General features: G+C 35.7%; 1 protein-coding gene across 3 annotated transcripts in view; it reads right to left on the bottom strand.

Annotated features, from left to right (window-relative positions):
• Positions 1-22941, bottom strand: part of AFF4 (ALF transcription elongation factor 4) — a 93846-nt gene that overhangs the window by 23961 nt on the left and 46944 nt on the right. For all 3 annotated transcript variants that reach the window (XM_024747618.1, XM_024747617.1, XM_024747620.1), the window contains 8 exons: positions 11297-11333; positions 9565-9613; positions 7281-7335; positions 6792-6829; positions 6182-6344; positions 4657-5574; positions 2471-2559; positions 1632-1869 (listed from right to left, as the gene is read on the bottom strand). In XM_024747618.1, the coding sequence (XP_024603386.1) occupies positions 1632-1869; positions 2471-2559; positions 4657-5574; positions 6182-6344; positions 6792-6829; positions 7281-7335; positions 9565-9613; positions 11297-11333 (1587 nt within the window). The remainder of the gene's footprint in view (positions 1-1631; positions 1870-2470; positions 2560-4656; positions 5575-6181; positions 6345-6791; positions 6830-7280; positions 7336-9564; positions 9614-11296; positions 11334-22941) is intronic.

Genomic DNA, 22941 nt, shown 5'->3' with positions numbered 1-22941 from the left:
AAAAAAAAAAAAAAAAAAAAAAAAAAAAAAGAGGATCATAAGTAGCAATATTATAGATATTAAAAATATAAGAGACTATAATGAACAAAATTTATGCCAGCATATTTCAAAAATTTGATACCAGCAAATATCTAGAAAAACAAAATAAAAATTATATGTAATTTTGGTTTTTCACGTTATCTAATTTTTCTTTAGTTGATATGAGAAAGAGCATATTTTCTAAGTTAATTATAGAATTTTCTTTAATAAACCCATATATAATTGCCTAAACTGGAAACTGCCAAGACTAACATTAACAATTTTAACAACTTTTTAAGTGCCATAAGATCTTTAAATCAAAGGGGTCAGGGCCAATACATTTTATATTTTGTTGATAACAACAAAGAGCCAAATAACTACATTTGATCCAAATGTTTCCTCATTATCCAGTAAGTTAAACACTGGATAAAACATAAAACAAGTGAGATACAAATCCCTGTTTTCAAGAACCTGACAAACCAATAAGGAAGAGACACAGAGAGTGTTACCTATGAGCTAACAGAAGCCAAATGAGCAGGTGAGCTCACTTAATGAGTGCATTTAAAGCGAGAGACAGAGAGAGAGAGAGAGAGAGAGAGAGACAGAGAGAGGGAGAAGAGATTTAAAGAAAGAAGCACACAGGCCTGAAATCCTACAGTTCCAGGATGGGAAATGGAGAAAGAGCCAGTCAGGAGGTAGACAGAGAACTGGGACAGTGAAAGAGGCCAAGAGGACAGGTTCCTCGAGGGCACTAGGACTAACTCTCTAAACTACTACGGAAGGGGGTCCAGCAGGAGAAAACATCTTCTGTATATCTCAATTGAGATGTTCACCATTTAAATTACCTCAAAATTTGAAAGATTTAATTACCACATTTAATAAGCACAACTAACTGCCTTTAACAGTCAATTTTTTTCAACTCTTAAGTCTCTGTTTATTTAAGTCACAAATAATTCAGTAAATTATATACTTAAAAATCTAGGTATTTTCTTAATTTTATCAGGTAGTTTGCTCCTCATCAGAACACTTTAGAAAGCAATACAAATAACCTGGTAAACAAATTCAGGGTGAGAGCCTAAAGTATAGCCTTGAAAAAGCTTCTTTGATCTAATTACATACCCACAAACATTAACAGTATTCCCCTACATTATGATCATACTCTAGAAATAATTCCAGTGGTAGCTCAGCTAAAGAAATTTTTTCTTCTTCATGAAACCAAATGGTTGCTTTATCACTTTATAAGTAGTATAACTTGCTTGTAAAATCTAATTCTAAAAAATCCAAAGTCCATTTAAAACCACAGATAAGAACCCAATCAGAACAACTGGAGCTATTTACAAATTTGATCATAATCAGCTGTTTTTCCATAACCAACTTTTCCAATTATGGGTTTCTATCCTAACTAATATGCATATGGCCAGACGACTTCATTCCTTTCATGTCTCAGACCACTGCACAAGTTTATTAACAAGATTATGACATTTTGAGAGTAAAAATGCACAGGTCTATAAAATTAAGATGTTTACGAAATTTTCAAAGCACAGTGTCACCTTGGAGAAGTCACATGGCAAGGAGATTTTTTTTTCAAAAGGCTCAAGCCCCCAATGCCTTACCTTGACCTCCTTAGAGCTACTGGAAGTCTTCCCTTCAGTCCTCTTCTGCTTTGATGTGGAGGAACTGTTTTTGCTGCTGCTATTTTCCTTGTTGCTGTTATTACTTGACTTTAAGGAAGAAGACTGACTAATAGTCCTCTTCCGAGAGCCATGCTCTGTTTTTGGATCTTTTGAAGGAACAGGCCCAGCAGGAGAAGGCAACAAATCTTTTTCTTTAGCAGCACTCTGTTTAGATGACCTGCCAAACCAAACAAATGCCCTCATTTCTCCACATGGTCATACAGGAGTGATGGATTTTTTCCACTTGACTTTGCCTGCTTTCAAGACAAATTTGTTTTTCCCTATTTGATTACTAGAACACATGATTTCTGCAAAACAAAATAAAACTGTAAATTTCATGAGGGCAGACATTTTGTCTGGTGTTTCCCCCCATCATGGTTGTATACCCAGTGCCTAAACCTTGGCCTGCCACACAAGTATTCAATAAATAGTGGTTGAATAAATTACCGAAAAGATGAATGGTGAATGATGATATTAATGCTCGTAAGTCTCCTGCAAGTTATACCTAAGTTTGTGGTAAAGTGGTAAAGCTTTACTTTAATTCTTATCCTATAAATACCTCCTATTCCACTAAAAAAAGGAAAGAGGAAGATGTGACTGAATCTTAATTGCTTTTCATCCCAATTAGCTAAAAGCAAAACCTCCCACTATTTGGTATATGACTGTGTATAGACGTGTATGACAAATACTTACTAAAAGGAACAGTCTAAGAGCATGTTAGAAAGTACCCCATAGCATATAACAGATTGACACACATGTAACATGTTTTGCAAACGTACTCTTTGTTGCTGGATGGCTTGTGGCCTGCCGAATTCTTGTCTTCCGTTTTGGGTTTCTTGCTCTCATTGGCTCTGTTATCATCTTCATTCTGCATGAAAAATAGAAAAAAAGCATCTAGGTTTGATTTCTATTCATCAAATTTCAGTTTCCAGTACTAGTTACCCTCAAACAGTTTACTTCAGAAAGAACTTCAAAAGAAGATAAATGTGAAGTGAAAGAATTCATTTGAACGATGTTCAATAAATTAGGTTTTAAGTCTGAGAAGGAGCCTCCTATTTTAGATAAGAAGAGCTGAAATGCTGGAACAGTCTTTTAGTGGCATCTTTTCAGCCTAATGATTTGGGGAGGGCTGGGGATGAGATTATAATTCAGATATAATTCACATACCATAAAATTCCCTTTAAAAGTACACAATTCAATGGCTTTTAGCATATTCACAAAGTTGTACAACTATCACCACAATCAATTTTAGAATATTTTCATTATCTCAAAAAGCACCCTGTTCTCCATTGGCAGTCACTCCCCATTCCCTCCACCCCCAGATCTGGCAATCACTAATTTACACATTTTGTCTTTATGGATTTGCCTATTCCACACATTTCAAAAAGTGTAATCATACAATATGTGTGGCCTTTGTGTCTGGCTCCCTTCACTTAGCATAATATTTTTAAGGATCATCTACGTTGTAAGGTTTGTCAGTACTTTATTTCTTTTTATGGCTGAATATATGGTGGTATGGATATACCACATTTTATTTATCCATTCATCAACTGAGTTGTTTCTACTTTTCAAGTGCAGGTTTTTGTATGGACATGTTTTCACTATTCTTGGGTATACACCTATGAGTGCAATTGCTGGGTCATAAGGTAATACTACATATTTACTTTGTGAAGAATTGCTAAACTATGTTCCGAAGTGGCTACATCATTTTACATTCCCACCAGCACTGCAGTTCTCCATATCTTCACCAGTACTTGTTACTGTCCATCTTTTTGCTTATAGCCAAGCCTAAAGATTTTTGAAAAACTTTTTTGCTAAAACAAAAGCTATGGGCCTGTCTATAATCCCCAAGATACTTGCTTGATGCAGTTAAGATTTCCTATTGACTTAAATATCAGGGCATGAATATTGCAAACTTTCTGCCATAACAAAAGAATTTGTTCCCATACACAAACGATTAAAGTTGGACATGTGAAAACATGCGAAAAAGGAATCCACATTCTTCATTATCCTTGGCTGGGTCTCTTCTCAGTACTATCTGCTGTTATCTTCAGGAACTTCCCCTGACACTTAATTTTACCAAAGCAGCAAATCTCAAAAATCATCACTGGGAATTCCCTGGCGGTCTAGTGGTTAGGACTTGGCGCTTTTACTGCCGGGGCCCGGGTTTGATCCCTGGTCAGGGAACTAAGATCCCGCAAGATGCGGGATCATCACCCAGTTTCCTGGTGATATACATACGTTTTATAAAATCAAAATTTGACTTATAGGTATTGATATAAAAAACCTGTGAGGGGGCTTCCCTGGTGGCGCAGTGGTTGAGAGTCCGCCTGCCGATGCAGGGGACACAGGTTCGTGCCCAGGTCCGGGAAGATCCCACATGCCGCAGAGCGGCTGGGTCCATGAGCCATGGCCGCTGAGCCTGCGCGTCCGGAGCCTGTGCTCCGCAATGGGAGAGGCCACAACAGTGCGAGGCCCGTGTACCGCAAAAACAAAAAACAAAAAACAATAAAAACAAGTATCCAAAAAAAAAAAAAAAAAAAAAAAAAAGTGTGACTTGGTCTGGGTGTAAGAGAGAAAAAAGTGTTAGGGACTGTGACAACCTGAAGAGTAAATAATCCCAACTAAAGACATTGAAAACCAAAATTTAAAGAATGTTGTGAAGGCCAGTTTACAATCTCTGCTTCACTCTCACCTCTATACTGGCCAGCACACATCATGAACAGAAGCACTGGCTCATTTCTTATTTGATTAGAAACTATAATTCTTTACTAAAGGAGACAGGCAGAGGCAGAATGGTCTTCAAGAGACTCTTATGTCTGTAGCTTCATTGGGGCTTTAGGCTCATCTCTATTTTCCCTCATAGCTGACTCAACTAGCTATTTTTTGGCTCACTGAGATTTCCATTGCATTTTAGATGCTGATGTTCAAACAACAACAACAACAACAAAAACCCTTTACAAACCTTATGTTTCCTTTTGCCTTTGTTGGAAACTTTTTCTGAGGCTTGTTTCTGAGCCTCTCTTGTGTGCTTTTCTGGAACATTTTTCTTTTCCCCCTTGGGTGTCTCTGTTTCTTTGTAAGGCTTTCCTGGTATTCTAGTCAAGAGATTCAGGTCAATCTTCACAATAAGTGGATACCTGTCATCAGGCTCACTGAGGGGTGAAAGAAGTTCCTTCTCTTCCATAGGAGAGAACATTCGTTGCCGAAAAAAGCTATCTTCTTCCTCCACTGAGGAGGGCTTAACGGGAGTCCTATTACTCTCAGGGTACTTAGGAGTTTGTGAGGAAGGAGGAAGGCTCTCGCTTTCATCCGAATCTGAGGATGAGGTATCTGTTTCTATGATTTCCCTTGATTTCTGGGAAGATTTACTTGTTGACTTGTATTTCTTTTTCTCTGCTGAAGGTCGAGGGGAAGATTTGGACTCCTTTTTTATATTGGGTTTCCTTGAGCCTTTGGTAGCTGCTTTGTGTCTGCTGGAGGGCATGCTGGTAGCCATGTCTACAGGGGTTTCACTCTCTATCTTCAGGCCTCCGCGGGGCTCTTCAGCAGCTGCCTTCTCAGTCTTTTTGGGTTGTTTTTTGCCTACAGTTCTCCTCTGTGCTGTGCTGTCACTCTGTGCAGGAGACTTCTGCCTCCCACGCCCACTCTCTGATCCCTTTTGGACAGTTTTGGAGTCTCGTCCAGGAGTAGCAGAACTTGTTTCTTTAGGACCACCTGGATCAGTATAGCTATTCCCTGTGCCCTGTTCTCGGCCTTCCTTTTTATAGCCTTGAGATGATGGGATATTACTGTCCACAGAAGAAGCTGGTGACACTTTATGTGGGTTCACTTTATTCAGCCAATTATCAAGTTGCCATTTGTTTGTGGGTGGTGGTTCAGGCTGGAAAACAGAGAAAGAAGTATGCTTTTTCAGTACTGAAACTTTCTCCTTCCTTTAAAATCTCGAGGAAGAGGGAAAAACATAATGCCTAATGCCACAAAGGCATTTGTTTTTCATTGTTCTGACTGAACCAAAGCAAAAGGATTAATGTTATATATAGCATTTAATTACTGAATATCCCTGTCAGGAATCCAAATGACCATATAGTACATTTAATTCCAGAAAGTAAACAAATGATGTAGGTACCACAGAGATTTTTAACAACATTTTATCAACCTATAGTGAAATTATACTATTTAAGACTTTTTTTTCACCATAACTAAATAACATTACCAGGTTGAAACAAAAATAAAACCCAAAGTAAATAAATCCAATATTTTAGTGACCTGAAATATGACTGCAAATAGTCCCTGTTCTAGACCAAATATGTTCACATAACAAGGACACTGAAGTATCTAAATTTCCTCCAAGATACACAGTTCAGTTTCTTTTTGTCAGAATATGTAATCTTCTTTTCTTCATTTTTATATTTGAAACTAGTCTTTACCGGCCATCACCAGGGGCCTTCCGAGGGCCTATGGAAGGCACCCCCTTGCCCCCCTCTCACCTCAGGAGATGCACTCTGGGATGGCTCATTTGCCTCACTGTCACTGGAACTACTTTCACTCTCTGAGTCAGATCCAGAGCTGCTTTCAGATCCACTGTGGCTGCTAGAATCATCCCTGGAGTTATCTGCCCCTTCACTATTATGGTGTGAAGGTTCAGAGTTACTAAAAGAGACAAAACATATAAATGACGAAAAGTTTTTTTTTTTAGAGGGACAACAGGTAAGCATTCAAATCTGACAATGAACTTTATTTAAAATGTTTACTATTTGTTAAGCTCTTATAATTCTATGAATCTAAAACTTCATTATAAATGAAATAAATACTTCCTTAAAAAATATCTGAAATGCGGCTCAGCCATTAGTACTTACCTTTAAAAAACAGTTTTACTGTGGTATAAATTACACACCATAAAATTCACCCATTTTAAGTATACAATCCAATGATTTTTAGTCAATTTACAGAGTTGTAAAACCGCCATCACAATCGATAATATTTACTTTATAATCGATAATATTTACTTTTATAAGTATATTCAATTACTCTATCACTACACTGTTATCAGACTGACCCTTCCACTCTAAATAAAACAAGAAATAAAAGGATGCCTACCTTCCAGGTGTACTCCTTGGCATTGTCTTATCACAATCCTAAAATTAAAACATGAGAGGAAATCTGTGAATGAATAAATAGTACTCTATCTGCTTGATGTGAACAATATCTGAAATCTTAATAGAAAAACTGGCTTCTCTAATGTATGCATCAATGGTCACTTAACACTTACAAAAATACTGTTTTTACCTAAAGAATAACTGCCAGGATAAGATTAAAAGCTGTGTTAGTAGTTCTTGTCAACAATCTCATGCTTCATGAGTATATTCTGATATATGATAAGTATTAAGAAAAAGCCAGTTTTTTTAAATAAGAAAAAAAATGGAGGTTTAAAGACAAAGTGGAAAACTATAACATTCTAGTGTCAGACAGCAGGAAGGAACTTATTTTAAATAACTGAATCATAAATGTATTATTCAATTATAATTCTTATAAACTACAATGAAAACACTGTATGAAACTGGCAAAATTATATAGTAGTAGACACACCTGTTCCCCATCACTGTCTTCACTGCTGCTTAGTTTTAAGTCATCTTTTAACATACTAAAAGGAAAAGGCAGAAAGGATTATTATTTTTGGAACTTCATCATGGCATACCACAGTATTAAATATCTACCAATAATTCTAGGAATAATCACTGTGGTAGCCAAAGATTTACTTGAAAAATAAAGAAAACAACAAGTAAGTCTTACTCTATCTGGTCTGGTGCACATCTAGAGTAAAAAATTAAGAAAGGTGGAATTTAACAGTTTTGGAAGCTCACTTTTCCATAAGTACAATATTCATCTTTCTTTTCTAATTAAACAAAAGCTACCTTCCACAAACTCTTATACTCAATTCTGTTATCTCTAGCTTTCCTCTAATTGCATACACACAAACTCTTCCATTATTAAAACAAATGACCATATGCATACCCAACAGTCCACTAGAGAAATATAACTCCTAAAAGGAAGGAAGATAAAATGAAAGCATCAGCAATTCTTTCACTGTCCCCAATGTTTCATGAAGAGATATGTACACTTGGGTGATTGTGAAAACCAGAACACACAGTCAAAGTTCTAGTTCATAAATGCCTTGCTATGAAAGACGACTGATCCTTGCAGATGTAACAATTTTGGGTAAGAACCTTGGTTATACAAGAGAAATAACCATGTATAAATTAAAAATAAACTCCAGTCTCCAAATCTTCCTTGATCAAAAAAAAACACAAATAAATACTATAAGTTGATAGTTTCTGGAATTAGTTTTTGAAAGTAAAATTACAGATTTAAATTTTCCTTAAGGCCATAAAACCAAAATTAAAAACTGAGTAATGAACCACAAAACACTCCTTGCCTTTTTACAAGAAAGGAAAAATTAATACAAAGCTTAGGGAGAACTACAACTAGAAAATGTTTATTAATTTCTCATTACCACTAGCTCCATTTACCTTTCTTCTTAAAATTTCACGACAGTCTCCAATCAGCGGAAAGGAAATCTTCTTTCACTCCAACAACTACTTATACTCCCCCCTCAAAGCTTAACCTGAGTTTCTAAATCTGATCCCAAATTCAGAGTATCACATAAAAGATCACCTTGAAACAAAGTAACCACATGATTACAGAATTAGGAAAAGTGTTCTAAGGATGACCAATTAAGTGGGACAGAGAAAAAGAGTTTTTTCTTTTGGACAAGGGCTTAGTGCATCTTTATGACTGATTTCCTGTAAAGAAATGTACTTACTCTGAATTCTCTCAGCCCTTATGCTTTAATAATGGCAGCTCAGTGAACCTGTTTACACATGTGAATATGTCAAAGCTTTTACCAGACCGCTCAAGGTCCTTCATGCTTTTGTTCTGTCAGCAACCAAAGTGATATGCACATACATGGTAAGCTCCCATCAGTTTTCTGCCCATGAATAAATATGATAAATAGGAATTTACATAATTTGAATTCTTCAGCAGTGAGGCTAATCTCCTTGCATTCATATATTTTCATTCTCAGCTCCCACTATGTTTAGCTGAAGAGGCTGACAGACTGTGGTTATGGTATAAAGCTAGCACTGTGGCCAGTTTCTTTAGAATTTTGTTTTAATCATTGGGTTAAATTGTGGTCTCAGGAATTCAGTAGTTAGTTCATTCTTTAAGCTTGGAATTTATTATCATCCAATATACAACCCTATCGTATTTTGATTTATTGGGATGGCCAAAAAGTTCATTCAGGTTTTTCGTAAGATGTTATAGAAAAACCCGAATGAACTTTTTGGCCAAGCCAATATATTCCTGGGTCTACCTACAAAATAAAAGCAGGAAAACTTATACAGTATGAACTATGTTGCTTTAATATTCTACACTTAGTGGTCAAATGGAGGGCATACTAAGAAGAATCCCATACTTTTTCATGTTTTTTTAAAATTAAAAACAAGCTATCAACACACACTTCTGAAAGATGAGAAAAAAGTGTAATCGCAATCGCAGAGCAGGGGTAGGCAATCTATGGTCCACAAGCGAAATCTAGACCTATTTTGTAAAGAAAGTTTTATTGGAACATAGCCACACCCATAGTCTATGGCTGCTTTCATGCTACAACTGCAGAATTGAGTAGTTGAGACAGAAACCATTTGGCCCCTAAAGCCTAAACTATTTCACTATCTGGCCCTTTACATAAAAGTTTGCCTACTGCTGCCTTAAAAGATTAAGTACATATTTCTAAGTGTTGTTCTAAACATCGAGACTACAGTTAGACTTTTAGCAAAAAAAGACAAACATTAAACTTACTAAGCCATAAACTTACGATTTAGACTGGTGCCCATTGGAAGTTTTAGAAGAAGGATTATATCTTTCTGGAACAAAAAGGAATGCAGAAATCAGCAACTATAGTACGGCTATTTATATTTTTAAATATCTATCAATATAACCTCAAAGAAATATAAATCAAAAAATTGGGATAAAATTCTTCATCCATCAATTTGGTTAACACCTTAAAATGTGATAATATGAAATACTGGTGGAAATAGGCATGTTCCTATGTCATTGGTAGGGCTCTAAACTCATACAATCTTTCTGGAGAGCAATCTGATAATATTATCTTACCAATACTGTAAATGCACATATCCACTGACCTAGCAATTTATAAGGAAAGGAATTTACCTTACAGGTATATCTAAAGGAATACATAAACACACAGACACACGGACACACACACAAAGTTTATTATAGTATGGTTTGCAACAGCAAAAACTGGAAACCAATGTCCATCTACAGGGAACTAGATAAACAAATTACAATACTTTCAACAATATAACACAATTTTGTTTTTAAAAATAATGAACTAGAGCTTTATACTGATATAAAAACAGTTCTAAAATAAATTAAGTGAAATATACAGGTAATAAAGAGTAGGTGAAGCTTATGAGCCCGGTTGCCAATAGGGAGCTTTGGGGAGAGAGAATGGGGGAAGGGGAGAAGTAAGGATGAGACATTCTTAAAAGATTTTAAGAGAAAATGTAAACTTTCTGGCCTACAGCTAGCTATTTGCTGTATATCAACAATGTTGGGTCCTTTTTTTCCTGTAACTGCAGCTTTAAGGCAGAACGAAGAAACAGATACATAAAAAGTTTGTTAACCTTAAAATGGATATTCTTCTAGTTTTGTCTCTGCTTTAAGATCACTAAAGACAACTAAGGATTAAAATGCTCCACATATTAATCTCCCAAAATAGCTTATTACCAGAGTAAATCTATCTGAAAAGTTATTGCTCTTGGCAAAAGAACATTTGTTTTGTTAAAGAGCTATATGGTGAAGCCCAAACATTTGCAAGGTTCCTGACCTTACCATTACCAATTCACACAGCCATCAACTCTTTGAATCACACTTGAATTCCCCAAGGCTATCTTCCCCTCAAGTTCTTTTGAGAGGCCAAGAGAGTGGAGGTGGAGGGGGGTTGTGTAGCAGACAGGAGACTTTCTTCCCAGCCAAAAACACCCAGGAAGAATAGATAAATATAGACACGGGAAGAGAAGAGCTATGGTAAGCTACAATGACCCCTTCTTGCCTGGAGTTTTACCATAATAGAACCCAGTATCTTCATGAAGGAGATGGAAAGACAGAAGTATGGCTCTTGGGGTTATGAGGTGCCCATCAAATTGAATTCATGAACTCTGAACTATTAGTTCAAATACTTAGTAAAAACAGTTAATTTTGATCTCCAATGATCTTTAATTCTTCATCTTTCAAGCCAAGATTCAGTTCAATCCATTACTGATCATCAGATCATAAACACTGGGATAAGGGCCTTCCCTGGTGGTCCAGTGATTAAGACTCCTCGCTCCCACTTCAGGGGATGCAGGTTCAATCCCTGGTCAGAGAACTAAGATCCTACATGCCATGCGGTGTGGCCAAAAAAATTTTTTAAACTGGGATAAGACATACAAAAGAATTATTAAAGAAATACATGATGTGACTATGAGAAATGAATGTGCAACAAACAGCTTAATTTGAAAACCAAGAGGAAAAGAAATACTCACTTTGTTCTCCAGGGCCAAAATTGGACTGCTGAGACTCCTAAGAAAAAGGGACATAAAATTATATAGTGACATTAAGAGAAAAAGGTTCATTAGAGAAAAATGCTTCAAATTAAACTATTCAATTCCAGCTAACTCAATGAAAGATCCTGTTGAGTTCCTAAGAACGCATAAAAGAAAAAAACACCAAAAGAATTTAATGATTCCATCTGATCAGCCTCAGCAATTTTGTGGTCAGTAACAGAGTTTCCCAGAGCTTAATACAAAAAGCATCAAGCTATGTAAGTCTTTCTTTATCATTCATTTCTATTCAGCAACATCCATGGTACTCATATCCTAATTTAATTCTTGGTCTTAAGAAAATGTTATTTTTAAAAAAGTAATATTAATAACCGTATACTAGAGTGAAAATAACTGTACAAACTATATAGACTCAAAAGATACCACTTTTATGAACTAGCAACTCCTACTATGTTATTCCCATGTCATTTTACTTCCTCTCCCTGTTCCCAATATCTTACAATTAGCAAACTGAGGAAGAGATTTTCCATACTCGTTTTATATACTTCTTTGTAAGCCCTACTAGCACAGTGCCTGGCATTCAGGAAGCATCCGTAAAAAGAAAGCCAAAAAGAAAAGAAAACCAAAATGTCACTGTCCATGAAAGAAACATGACTTTCCAAACTCAACTTTCAAGATCAGAACAGCTGTTTCACAAGTGCAAATTGTGCATTTTTCTGGGTGAAGTCTGTGGTACACAATGTAGTACTAAGATTACACAAACATCCCTAACATCTGTAACAGCTTACTTAAAAATAAGCACAATCTTCCTTTAATGACAGAATTATCTGTGAAAGAGAAATCCAAACAGTATCTAAGCTAAAATATAGTTTTGGTGTTAAAAAAACTGTAAACCTACATTAATTGTCAACTGATTTTCAACAAGGGTGTGAAGACCATCCAACAGGGAAAGAATTCTCTTTTCAACAAAAGGTTCTGGGACAAGTGAACAGCCATATGCAAAAGAATGAAGTCGGATGCTTACCATAGACAATATTAAAAAAATTAACTTGAAATGGATCAAAGACCTAAATGTAAGAGATAAGAGATAAAACTACAAAACTCTTAGAAGAAAATGTAGTACCCAAATCTTAATGACCTTGGATTTGGCAAAGAATTCTTACATGACACCAAAAGCACAAGACACAAAAGAAACAAACAGGTAAATTGGATTTCATCAATATTAAGAACTTATGGGCTTCTCTGGTGGCACAGTGGTTGAGAGTCCTCCTGCCGATGCAGGGGACGCGGGTTTGTGCCCCGGTCCGGATGGATCCCATGTGCCGCGGAGAGGCTGGGCCCGTGAGCCATGGCCGCTGAGTCTATGCGTCCAGAGCCTGTGCTCTGCAACAGGAGAGGCCACAGCTGTGAGAGGCCCGCGTACCGCAAAAAAACCCCAAAAACAATATTAAGCACTTTTGTACTTCAAAGGACACCATCAAGAAAGTGAAAAGACACTACCATAAAATAATAATAATGCCAATAAAAACAAAAATATTCTAAGAAAAAAAAGTGAAAAGACAACACACAAATTGGGAGAAAATATTTGCAAATCATATATCTGATAAGAGACTGGTATCTACAATATATAAAGAGCTCTTGCAACTCATTGATAAAAGTCAAGTAAACCAATGAAAAAGGGGGCGAAGGATCTGACTATATATTTCTCCAAAAAAGATATACAAATGGCCAGAAAGCACATGAAAAGATGTTCAACATCATTTGTCACTGGGGGGAAATACAAATCAAACCCACAATGAGATAACCACTTCACACTTACTAGGATGACTAGAATCAAAAAGACAGATAATCACAAGTGCTGACAAGAATGTGGAGGAATTGAAAGCCTAATGGGAAATACAAAATGGTGCGGCCAGCTGCTTTGGAAAACATTCTGGCAGTTCCTCATATGATTAAACACAGAGTTACCATATGACCCAGCAATTCTGCCCCCAGGTGTATAACCGAGTGAAACAAAAACATATGTCCACACAAAAACTTGCGTACAAGGTTTACAGAAGTATTATCCATAGTAGCCAAAAGCTCAAAACAAAACAAAACAAAAAGCTCAAAACAACCCAAATGTCCATCAGCTGATGAATTCAGAAACAAAATGATATACATCTATACAATGGAATATTATTTGGCCATAAAAAAGAATGAAGGAACTGATACATGCTACAACTTGGAAGAACCTTGAACATTATGCCAAGTGAAAGAATCCAGTTGCAAAAGACCATATATGATATGATTCCATTTACATGAAATGTCCAGAAAAGGGAAATCTATAGAGAGAACAGATTAGTAGTTGGGTAGCACTGGGAGGGGAACAGAGGGGAAAAGGTTGATAGCTAAACAGTAGGGAGTTTCCTTTTGAGGTGATAATGTTCTAAAAAATTATTTATTTATTTGTTTGTTTGTTTAGTTTTGGCTGTGCCATGTGGCTTGTGGGATCTTAGTTCCCCGACCAGGGACTGAACCCAGGCCCTTGGCAGTGAAAGCGCAGAGTCCTAACCACTGGACCACCAAGGATTTTCCAAAATGTTCTAAAATTGACTGTTGTAATGGTTGCATATGTCTATAAATATAATCAAAACCATTTAATTGTATACTCTGAATGGATAATTTGCATGGTATGTGAATTATATCTCAATAAAGCTATTCTAAAACACTCTTTAAATACAGCAGTGGCCAAGAGGTCACTCCTGTGAATCTTATTAAAATTGAAAAGAATTCTCCACCCCCCGAAAGGCTAATTGTCTTATACTCATTTACCTAGTAAATGGCCTAAAAGTTTAATAGCCCAAGCTTTTAAGTAATCTCTGACTCCGTCCCCTCAGCTCTGACAATAATCAGTCAGCTAGTTACCAATGCGACTGGATTCTGTCTCCAGACCATCTACTACATGCAACACCTTCTCCTCTCCATCTACGCTGTAAAGACTTTAGGTCCTCACCTCTCTTCATCTACGATGGCCATCTAATGGATTTTCCTGGCTCTAGTCTCTCTCTCCTTCACTCAGCTATAGCCTCTAGTTGACCTTTCTAAGGCCCAAATCTTAGTATTTGTCATCATTACTCCTATTTTTCACAGAGCCTCCAATGGCTCTTTGTTTTTCCTAGGGATGAAACCCAAACTCCTTGATAAAACATTCACTCACATATCTAAGTACTGGAAAAACAGAATTAAGCAAAAACTAACATGGACCTTGTCCTCATGGAGCTTAATGTCAATGAATATCTTTGCAACTACTCATGCAAATCACGGTAAAATAGCAATTGTGTTAAGTACAATGAAGGGCAAATGCTTACACAGCATTATGAAAGAGCTTACAATTGTGTGTGTGTGTGCACGCGAAACAGACACATACAGATACATACACACACGCACAAACACACACACACACACACACACACCCCTGATTGGGAAAATGAACGAAGGCTTCCCTGAGTAGGTACTGTTCAGTATGAAATTTGACGGTTATGTAGGAAGTAAACTGGGAAACGAAGGGAAAGGTAAGTGTTCAGGGTAGAGAGAAAAGCATGTGTAAAGGCAAGAAAGAACAGGAGCACAGCTAGTATAAAGAACTTAAAGGCAGCCCATGGGAGGAAAAAGTACAGAAGGAAGAGGGTTAAGAAATTAGACTCAGGACCAGAGAGGCTAGATCACATAGTTTATAGACTTTATAGACCATATTAAAGATTTGTGTGTGTGTGCGATTTACTAAGCAGAAGAATTATACAAGCACATCTGCATATTGTGATGATTACCTGGGCTATTAAGTAGAGAACAGCTTTGAGAAATCTAGAATGGAAGTAAAGATATTTGTTAGGAGATAACTGCAGTGGTACAAATAGGAGATGACAACAGCTTAAACAAACTGGTCTCCACGCTTTTTTGATCATGTACCTCCCACCACTAAGAAATTTTTGCATTTGTATCTCGCAAATACGTATACTGTATGCATTGTTATTTAACTAGTATATATTATATAAAACCAAACTATTGAAATTTTAAAGGGCTCAGATAATATTCTAGAGTAATTTAAAAATTATATTTATCAATGACAACACCACTTTTCTTACACACACAAAAAATATATAGTGCTTCAAAGGTCTGACACCAGAACTGGCTTGATATTTGGTTTCATTGGACATCACAAAGACACAGCTATACAAATGGAAGTGCTATACTTACTAAATCATATCAAAATTTCAATTTATACCTTAATTATGCAAAGGTTTCTGTTGAAATTGAGCTAATAGATTTCCAATGTTCAATGATACAAAACAGGTTTTCAAGAAAATAAATTAAAAGATTGTGGTTTAATATTAGGAAATAGGTTCAAAACCCACTGAAGTTAGAAAATTCTGTTTCTAAGTCTTTAAAGTTTGCACATATGACAATCATCATAGTTTCTGTCAACAATAAAAAATACATAGTAATGACATTATTTTTTAAATCCTGTTTTCCTAGCTTGAGGCAGTTACTTTTTCACTCATTAAGACATCACTTTTATTCTAAGAAGAGGGTTTAATTTATTATTATTTTAAATATGTTATGAAAAGATCTAATGTATTTGGGACTTGTGTGTGAAAGAGTGAGAGGGGAGAGGGAGAAAGGAGTGAGGGAGGAGAGAAGAGGGAGGGAGAGAAAGGAAGGGAAGGAGATGTCTAATTCATGCTTTTTTTAGCTTGAATTATGCGTTTATATAATTCAAGATAGAGAGGTACAGAGACTACATTTATTTTTGATGTGATTATTTTAAAATACTAACATTGTAGTGGTTTGGGGGACTAGGTCAGAGCCAGATATTCTTCAGAATCATTATGTTAATAAGCACTGCCTTTCGATGAATTATTTATTTATTTTTTTTTATAAGTGAGCTAACTTCTTATGTCATTAAACAAATAATCAGTGAACTTCTGCGTTAGTATAAAAGGTATCTGGGAGTGCCACACAGGTTCTCCATGAAGGAAGGAGGAAGAAAAATTATTTATACTTTAGGATTTAACTTCTGTTATATCTTTCTTTGAGTGGTACACACACAAAAAAATTGCTTTTCAAGTATTTTATAACTAAAAAAGAAGCTAACAATATCTTAAACTACCAGAAGCACCTGCACTTTCACCAATCTATACATAGCTAACTTTGTACACTGCATGATTTATTCTAATATTTGTTTCTTGAATCTTTAGCTTTGCTTTCTAAGCCTGTTTCAATAGTGTTTCCTGACAAAAGAATGCATTTTAGTATGTTTTCTCTGTGTTCTCTCCGTAGTGGATTTCAGTCATTTTCACTGGAGTAAAAAGACTGAGTTTTTAAACAAAGATTATAGAACACTGGGAGAAACATCAAAAGAAGTTTTTAATAAAATTTTATTAGGCCTGATCTATGTATAACGACTGAACTGAATACCACATAATTCAAAATATCACTAAGTACAAATTATGATGCTTTCAGTTTCATCAGTTACTATCTCAAGGCACTTGCTATATACACTAAAGGCAAGGTTAATGATAAACATGCATTTTTTCTGCTTATGGCATCTTTGTTTCTACTTTGTAGTGGCAGATGAAGAGCTCATAACAGGAGAAGGACAATCTCAACTCTGCCATTTTCTTGTTTGGTCAGAAATGCATTTTAGTGTTATTTTCATTCAGTAGTTTCACTGCAGGTATGTCTTTTAAGCCATTTGTGCATTAGTGAAGATTAGTTGAATTAAAACCAGTTAATACAATCTGTAAATCATCTTAACCAAGCACACTTAAAACTGCAATATGACACAGCTAGGAAGAACAAATGAATGAAAACAACTCTATCAATTTTCCATATTGAAAAGACCTAAACTTCTCTTGGGATACCTCACATACCAGACATAAAATGTGACCATCTGCCATTCGGATCAAGAGACAGCAAAATGTACGTATTTGATTTTTCTTTTAAAATTAAAAAGTAAATAAATTGGGATTTTTAGAACTAAAAAATAAGAATAAACTTTTCACCCCCATCCCCCATTCTCTAATGCACACAACACTGGGGTGTATGTTTCCCACTCTGGAGACCACTGACTTACCACAGCGGTAACAATAAAGATGGAGAAAAATGAATGAAATTGAAATGCATTAAAGGAGTTAAAATCATTAGGACTTGGTGACAGTCTATGAGGTGTGATGAAGAGCAAAGTGCCAAACATAACTCCTATAAGGTTTTCTAGCTTCACTAAGATATGGAACAGCAGAAGAGAACCATGCTTGTTTTTCTCTTTGCTTTTTGGTTGGGAGAAAAATGACTTCTCCTCATGTTTAACTGTGCATCCAATTAAACACTAACATGTAATTCTTTTTGCTTTCTTTTGTATTACTTCATTTCCACAACCAAATGCTTGACACACTGGCAGAACACATTTCTTCTTTTGAATTCTCTTATAGTACTCAACACAATGCCCGGAAAACTTACTTTTAATGGTAGAGGGAGAGACAGAAGAGGAAAATGAGCAACTGAAGAGACAAAGTAAATCTAGATGAGCAGTGTATAGTGGGAGACAAGGAAGAAATAGGTTAAACAACATTCAATACTCATGTGAAGCGCAATGAAGATAAAAAATGAAAAACATTAATTGGAGTTGCCAAAATGGGCCCCTGGTGATCTTAATGGTTTTGGTGAGACACTGAGAGTGAAAGCAAGATCAGCTTGCACGGAGGATTAAATGGAGGAAAGTATATAGACAGCAAATATGAACCACTCTTTAATAAGATTAACTCTAAGGTGGAGGAGTAGCTGGAGAACAACATGGAACAGACTGGATTTTGTTGTTGTTGTTGTGTTGTTTTTAAATGGCACAGATAAAGAATGGTTAAGCAAATGATAGTGATTCACTAATTAACTAGCTCTCCAAGTATGCTCTTAAACTCAAATTCTCACCCATGACTGTGAACTGCTCTTTCAGATCTGTTAATGGGTAGGAAATCTTCTCTGTTGTGGTCCTCTTCTTCCCATGTGCTTCTGGCACTCCTGCACTTCCTGCTCTAACCCTGGTTGTTGTCATCTTCTCTAGGATGCCATCTCCAAATTCCCTGAGTATCAAAACTTTGTCCCTTCTCTGTCCACTCATTAGACTTAGTCCATACGGTTAGTGCACAAGGAGAATAAATACCTATTAAAGCTTCATATAAAGCTTTAAGCTATATTATACGTGAAGCTGTATTCACTGAAAATTCAGAGCATGAGACAAGCTATAAAAGAGCAAAACCCTGTAAAAGCAACCCAACCAAAGCAATAATCATTAAGCAGCTAACTGAGCTGTTTCATAAATATCAAAAATCTAAACACAGTTACCTGAGTATATATACCCAAATTCAGTCAATAAACATTTACTGAATAGCTATTATGTGCTAGGAACTATTCTACACATTGATGCCATCTAAATGGTTCAGTGCTGCGTGTACAGCACCTAGAACACTGCCAGGGATTGTTCAGAACATACAGTGAATATGAGTAAAGGCAGTCAAAAGCTTTAGTTTGCTTGAAACTATCACTGGAAAATCTACCAACCTATCTCTAACTACACCCATTCACTCTGCTCTCCCTCCTGTGAAAAAGAATGACCTAATTGTGCTCTATTCTAAGGCCAATCTTCTCTACTTGGGCATGAATGTCAATCCCTCTTGTGGAGATTTCCTAAGGTTACCTTCTCTGTTTCCCATATATCACTTGTTTTTCCTTTTTTACAAAATCATTTTCATCAGCAAATAAATACGATAAAATGTCCTCATCTTATAAAAAATACCCCCCTGATAATACCACCATACCCTTTTGGCACCACCACATTTCTCTGCTCCCTTTTACAGACAATGCCTCAAAAGAAAATCTCCATTTATATAATCATTGCCTCCAATACTTTTTGAGCCCACTGCAATCGTTCTTTTGCCCTCACCTTTATAACTAAAAGTGTCACCAATAAAGGATACATTGTCAGGGATGTGCTGATGGTCCAGTGGTTAAAAATCTGCCTTCCACTGCAGGGGACGCAGGTTCGATCCCAGGTTGGGGAACTAAGATCCCACATGCCGTGGAGCAACTAAGCCTGTGTGCCACAACTACTGAGTCCTTGCACTCTAGAGCCCATACACCACAACTAGAGAGAAGCCTGCATGACACAACAAAGAGCCCACAAACCACAATGAAAGATTCCACATGCCGCTACGAAGATCCCACGTGCCACAGCTTAGACCCAATGTAGCCAAATAAATAAATAAATATTTTTTTAAAAAAGAATACACTGTCAAGTACCATATATCACTTGTATATGGAATCTAAAATATGACAAAAATGAACTTACCTATGAACAGAAACAGACTCACAGACATAAAGAACAGCCTTGTGGTTGCCAAGGAGGAGGGGGTGGGAGAGGGATGGATTGGGAGTTTGGGATTAGCAGATGCAAACTATTATATACAGAATGGATAAACAACAAGGTCCTACTGTACAGCACAGGGAACTATATTCAGTATCCCATGATAAACCATAATGGAAAAGAATATGAAAAAGAATGTATATGTAAGTATAACTGAATCACTGCTATACAGCAGAAATTAACACAACATTGTAAATCAATTATACTTCAATAAAACTAAAAAAAAATTTTTTTAAAGCTGGAAAAAAAGAAAAAGCATTGCAATAAAAAATACATTCTGGGGAATTCCCTGGTCGTCCAAGTGGTTAGGACTCCACGCTCTCACTGCAGAGGGCTCAGGTTCAGTCCCTGGTATGGGAAATAAGATCCCACTAGCCCTATGGCGTGACCAAAAAGACTATAAATAAATAAAATTTTAAAAAAATACATTGTCAAGTTTAGTATCTGAAACATAGTAAGAACTTAGTATCTGTTTGATAAAACACATAAACATACCAGGTTTACAGAGATGAAAACTAAAATATCTGAGATTAAAAATACGTCAAATGGGATTAATAGCAAACTAGACAATGCAGAACAAAAGTTTACTGAACCTGAAGATACAGCCATAGAAAGAACTCAAATGAAACAACAAAAGATAAAAGATTGAGAAAAATGAAGAGCACATTACTACACTGTTGAACAACTTCAAGAGGCCCAATATACATGTAATTGGAGTCTCTAAAGAGGAAAAAAGGAAAGAAGTGAGTACAGAAACATATATTGAGGTAGTAATAGAAAAATTTTTCCAAATATGATGAAAACTATGAACCCAAAGTTCCAAGAAGCTAAAATCAAACAAACCCAAGCACAAGAAAGATGAAGAGAATCACACCAAGACACATCATAAATGAACAACTTAAAATCAGTTGCAACCAGAATACTCTTAAAAGCAGCCAGAAAAAAAAAAAAAAAAGACACATTATACACAGATGAAGAAAGAACAACAATAAATTACTTATCAGAAACAATGCAAGCCAGAAGACAATGGATCAACATCTTCAACCTAGAAATCTATATTTAGTGAAAGTATCTTAAAAACAAAAAAGAAAAGGTGAAATAAAAATTTATTTCAGACATACAAAAGCTAAAAGCATTTATCACCAGCAAATAAGCACTATAAAGAAAAGTTAAAGAAGTCCTCCAGGTAGGAGGAAAATGATACCAGAGAGGAATCTGGATTAACACAAAGGAAGAAAGAGCAAATGAAATGGTAACTATATGGGGAAATACAAAAGCCTTTTTTTCCTATTATTTAAATCTCTTTAAAAAATAACAGACTTTTAAAATGATTAACAATTTTGTGGGGTTTATAACTTACATGAAAGTAAATGTATGCAACAACAGATGTGGAGAAGTGAAAAACACAAGCATAATGTTGAGAAATTTTTACATGATAGAAAAGAATGGCTTAGTATTACTTGAGATAGATTTCAGTAAGTTAAAGATACATTCTACAAACCCTGAAGTAAACATTCAATAACACAAGAATTACAGCTAATAAGCCAAAAATGATATGTAATAATAAGAAATACTCAATCCAAAAAGAAGGCAAAAAAGACCAGATGGGGCAGGTAGATATCAAAAAGCAAGATGGCAGAGGTAAACCCACCCATATCAATAATCACATTAAATATAAATGGACTAAATACCCCCCAAAAAAGGAGAGTGTCAGACTGAATACAAAAAAGCTCTAGACAAAATTATGTTACCTATAAGAAATGCATTTTAAATGTAAGACCACAGGTTAAAAGTAAAGGATAGAAAAAGGTATACAACTTAACATTAATCAAAAGAAAGCTAAGTGGTTATATTAATATCAGGCAAAGTAAATTTTATAGCAAAGAATAATATCAGGATTAAAGGGAGGTCATTTCATAATGATAAGGGGCCAATTCATCTAGAGCTAATCACAATCCCAAATGTTTAAGCACCTAAAAGCAGAACTTGAAAAAGTAGGAATGAATAAGTAAGGACAAAGAGACAAATTCAAAGTAATAGCTGGAGATTAACTATAAATTAATAATTGGCAGAACAAGAATTAAAAAGAATAAAAACACAGAAAACTTGAATAACACCATAACTAACTTGATCTAATTGACATTTACAGGACACTCCACTTGACAACGGTACACTCTTTTCAAGGGTACATGAAATATTTACCAGAAGAGACAATATTCTGGGCCATAAAATAGTCTTAACAAATGTAAAAGGATTCAAGTCACACAAAGTATGTTCTCTGACCACAATGGAATTAAACCACAACTCAATAACAGAAGATATATGAAAAAAATCTCCAAATATTTGGAAACTAAATGACACTTCAGAATAACCCACAGAACAAAGAAGAAATCAAAGAAATCAGACGTTTCTGTTGACGGAATTCCCTGGCAGTCCAGTGGTTAGGACTCTGTGCTTCCACTGCAGGGGGCACAAGTTGGATCCCCGGCCAGGGAACTAAGATCCTGCCTGCCATGCATGATGTGGACAAAACACAACAAAACAAACACAACAACAACAACAAAAAGTTATGTTGAACTGAACAAAAATGAAAACATAACATATCAAAATCTCTGGGATGTAAACAAAACATTACTTAGAAGGTAGTTTATAGCATTAAAATCCTATATTAGAAAGTGAGAAAGATCTCTAATCAACAACCTTAGCTTCCAGTTTAAGAATTTTTTTAAAAGAAGAGCAAAATAAAGCAAAGCAAAGCAGAACAAAAAAGTAATAAAGATCAGTGTAGAAATCAATGCAACAAAATTGAAAAACAATGGAGAGAGGGAAAAAAAGCAGTTTTTTAAAAATAAGATCAATAAAACTTACAAACCTCTAGACAGATGAAAAAGAGAGAGAAGAAACATATTACCAATAACAGGAATAAGAGAAGTGGCATCACAACAGATTTTTAAAAGTATAATAAAAGAAAATTATCGAAAACTTTACATCAATAAATTTGACAACATTTGACAATGAGTGGATAAAATGGACAAATCCCTTGAAAGACACAACTGCCAAAGCAGATGCAAGGAGAAATAGATAACATGATTATAAATTCAATTTTTACAAACTGTCCTACAAAGGAAACTCAATACTCATAGGGCTTCACTGGTCAATTCTAGCAAACATT

Source organism: Neophocaena asiaeorientalis, unplaced genomic scaffold (genome assembly GCF_003031525.2).
Source record: "Neophocaena asiaeorientalis asiaeorientalis breed wild unplaced genomic scaffold, Neophocaena_asiaeorientalis_V1.1 scaffold599, whole genome shotgun sequence".
Classification (NCBI taxonomy): Eukaryota; Metazoa; Chordata; class Mammalia; order Artiodactyla; family Phocoenidae; genus Neophocaena; species Neophocaena asiaeorientalis.
This window is presented reverse-complemented; position numbering and strand designations above follow the sequence as displayed.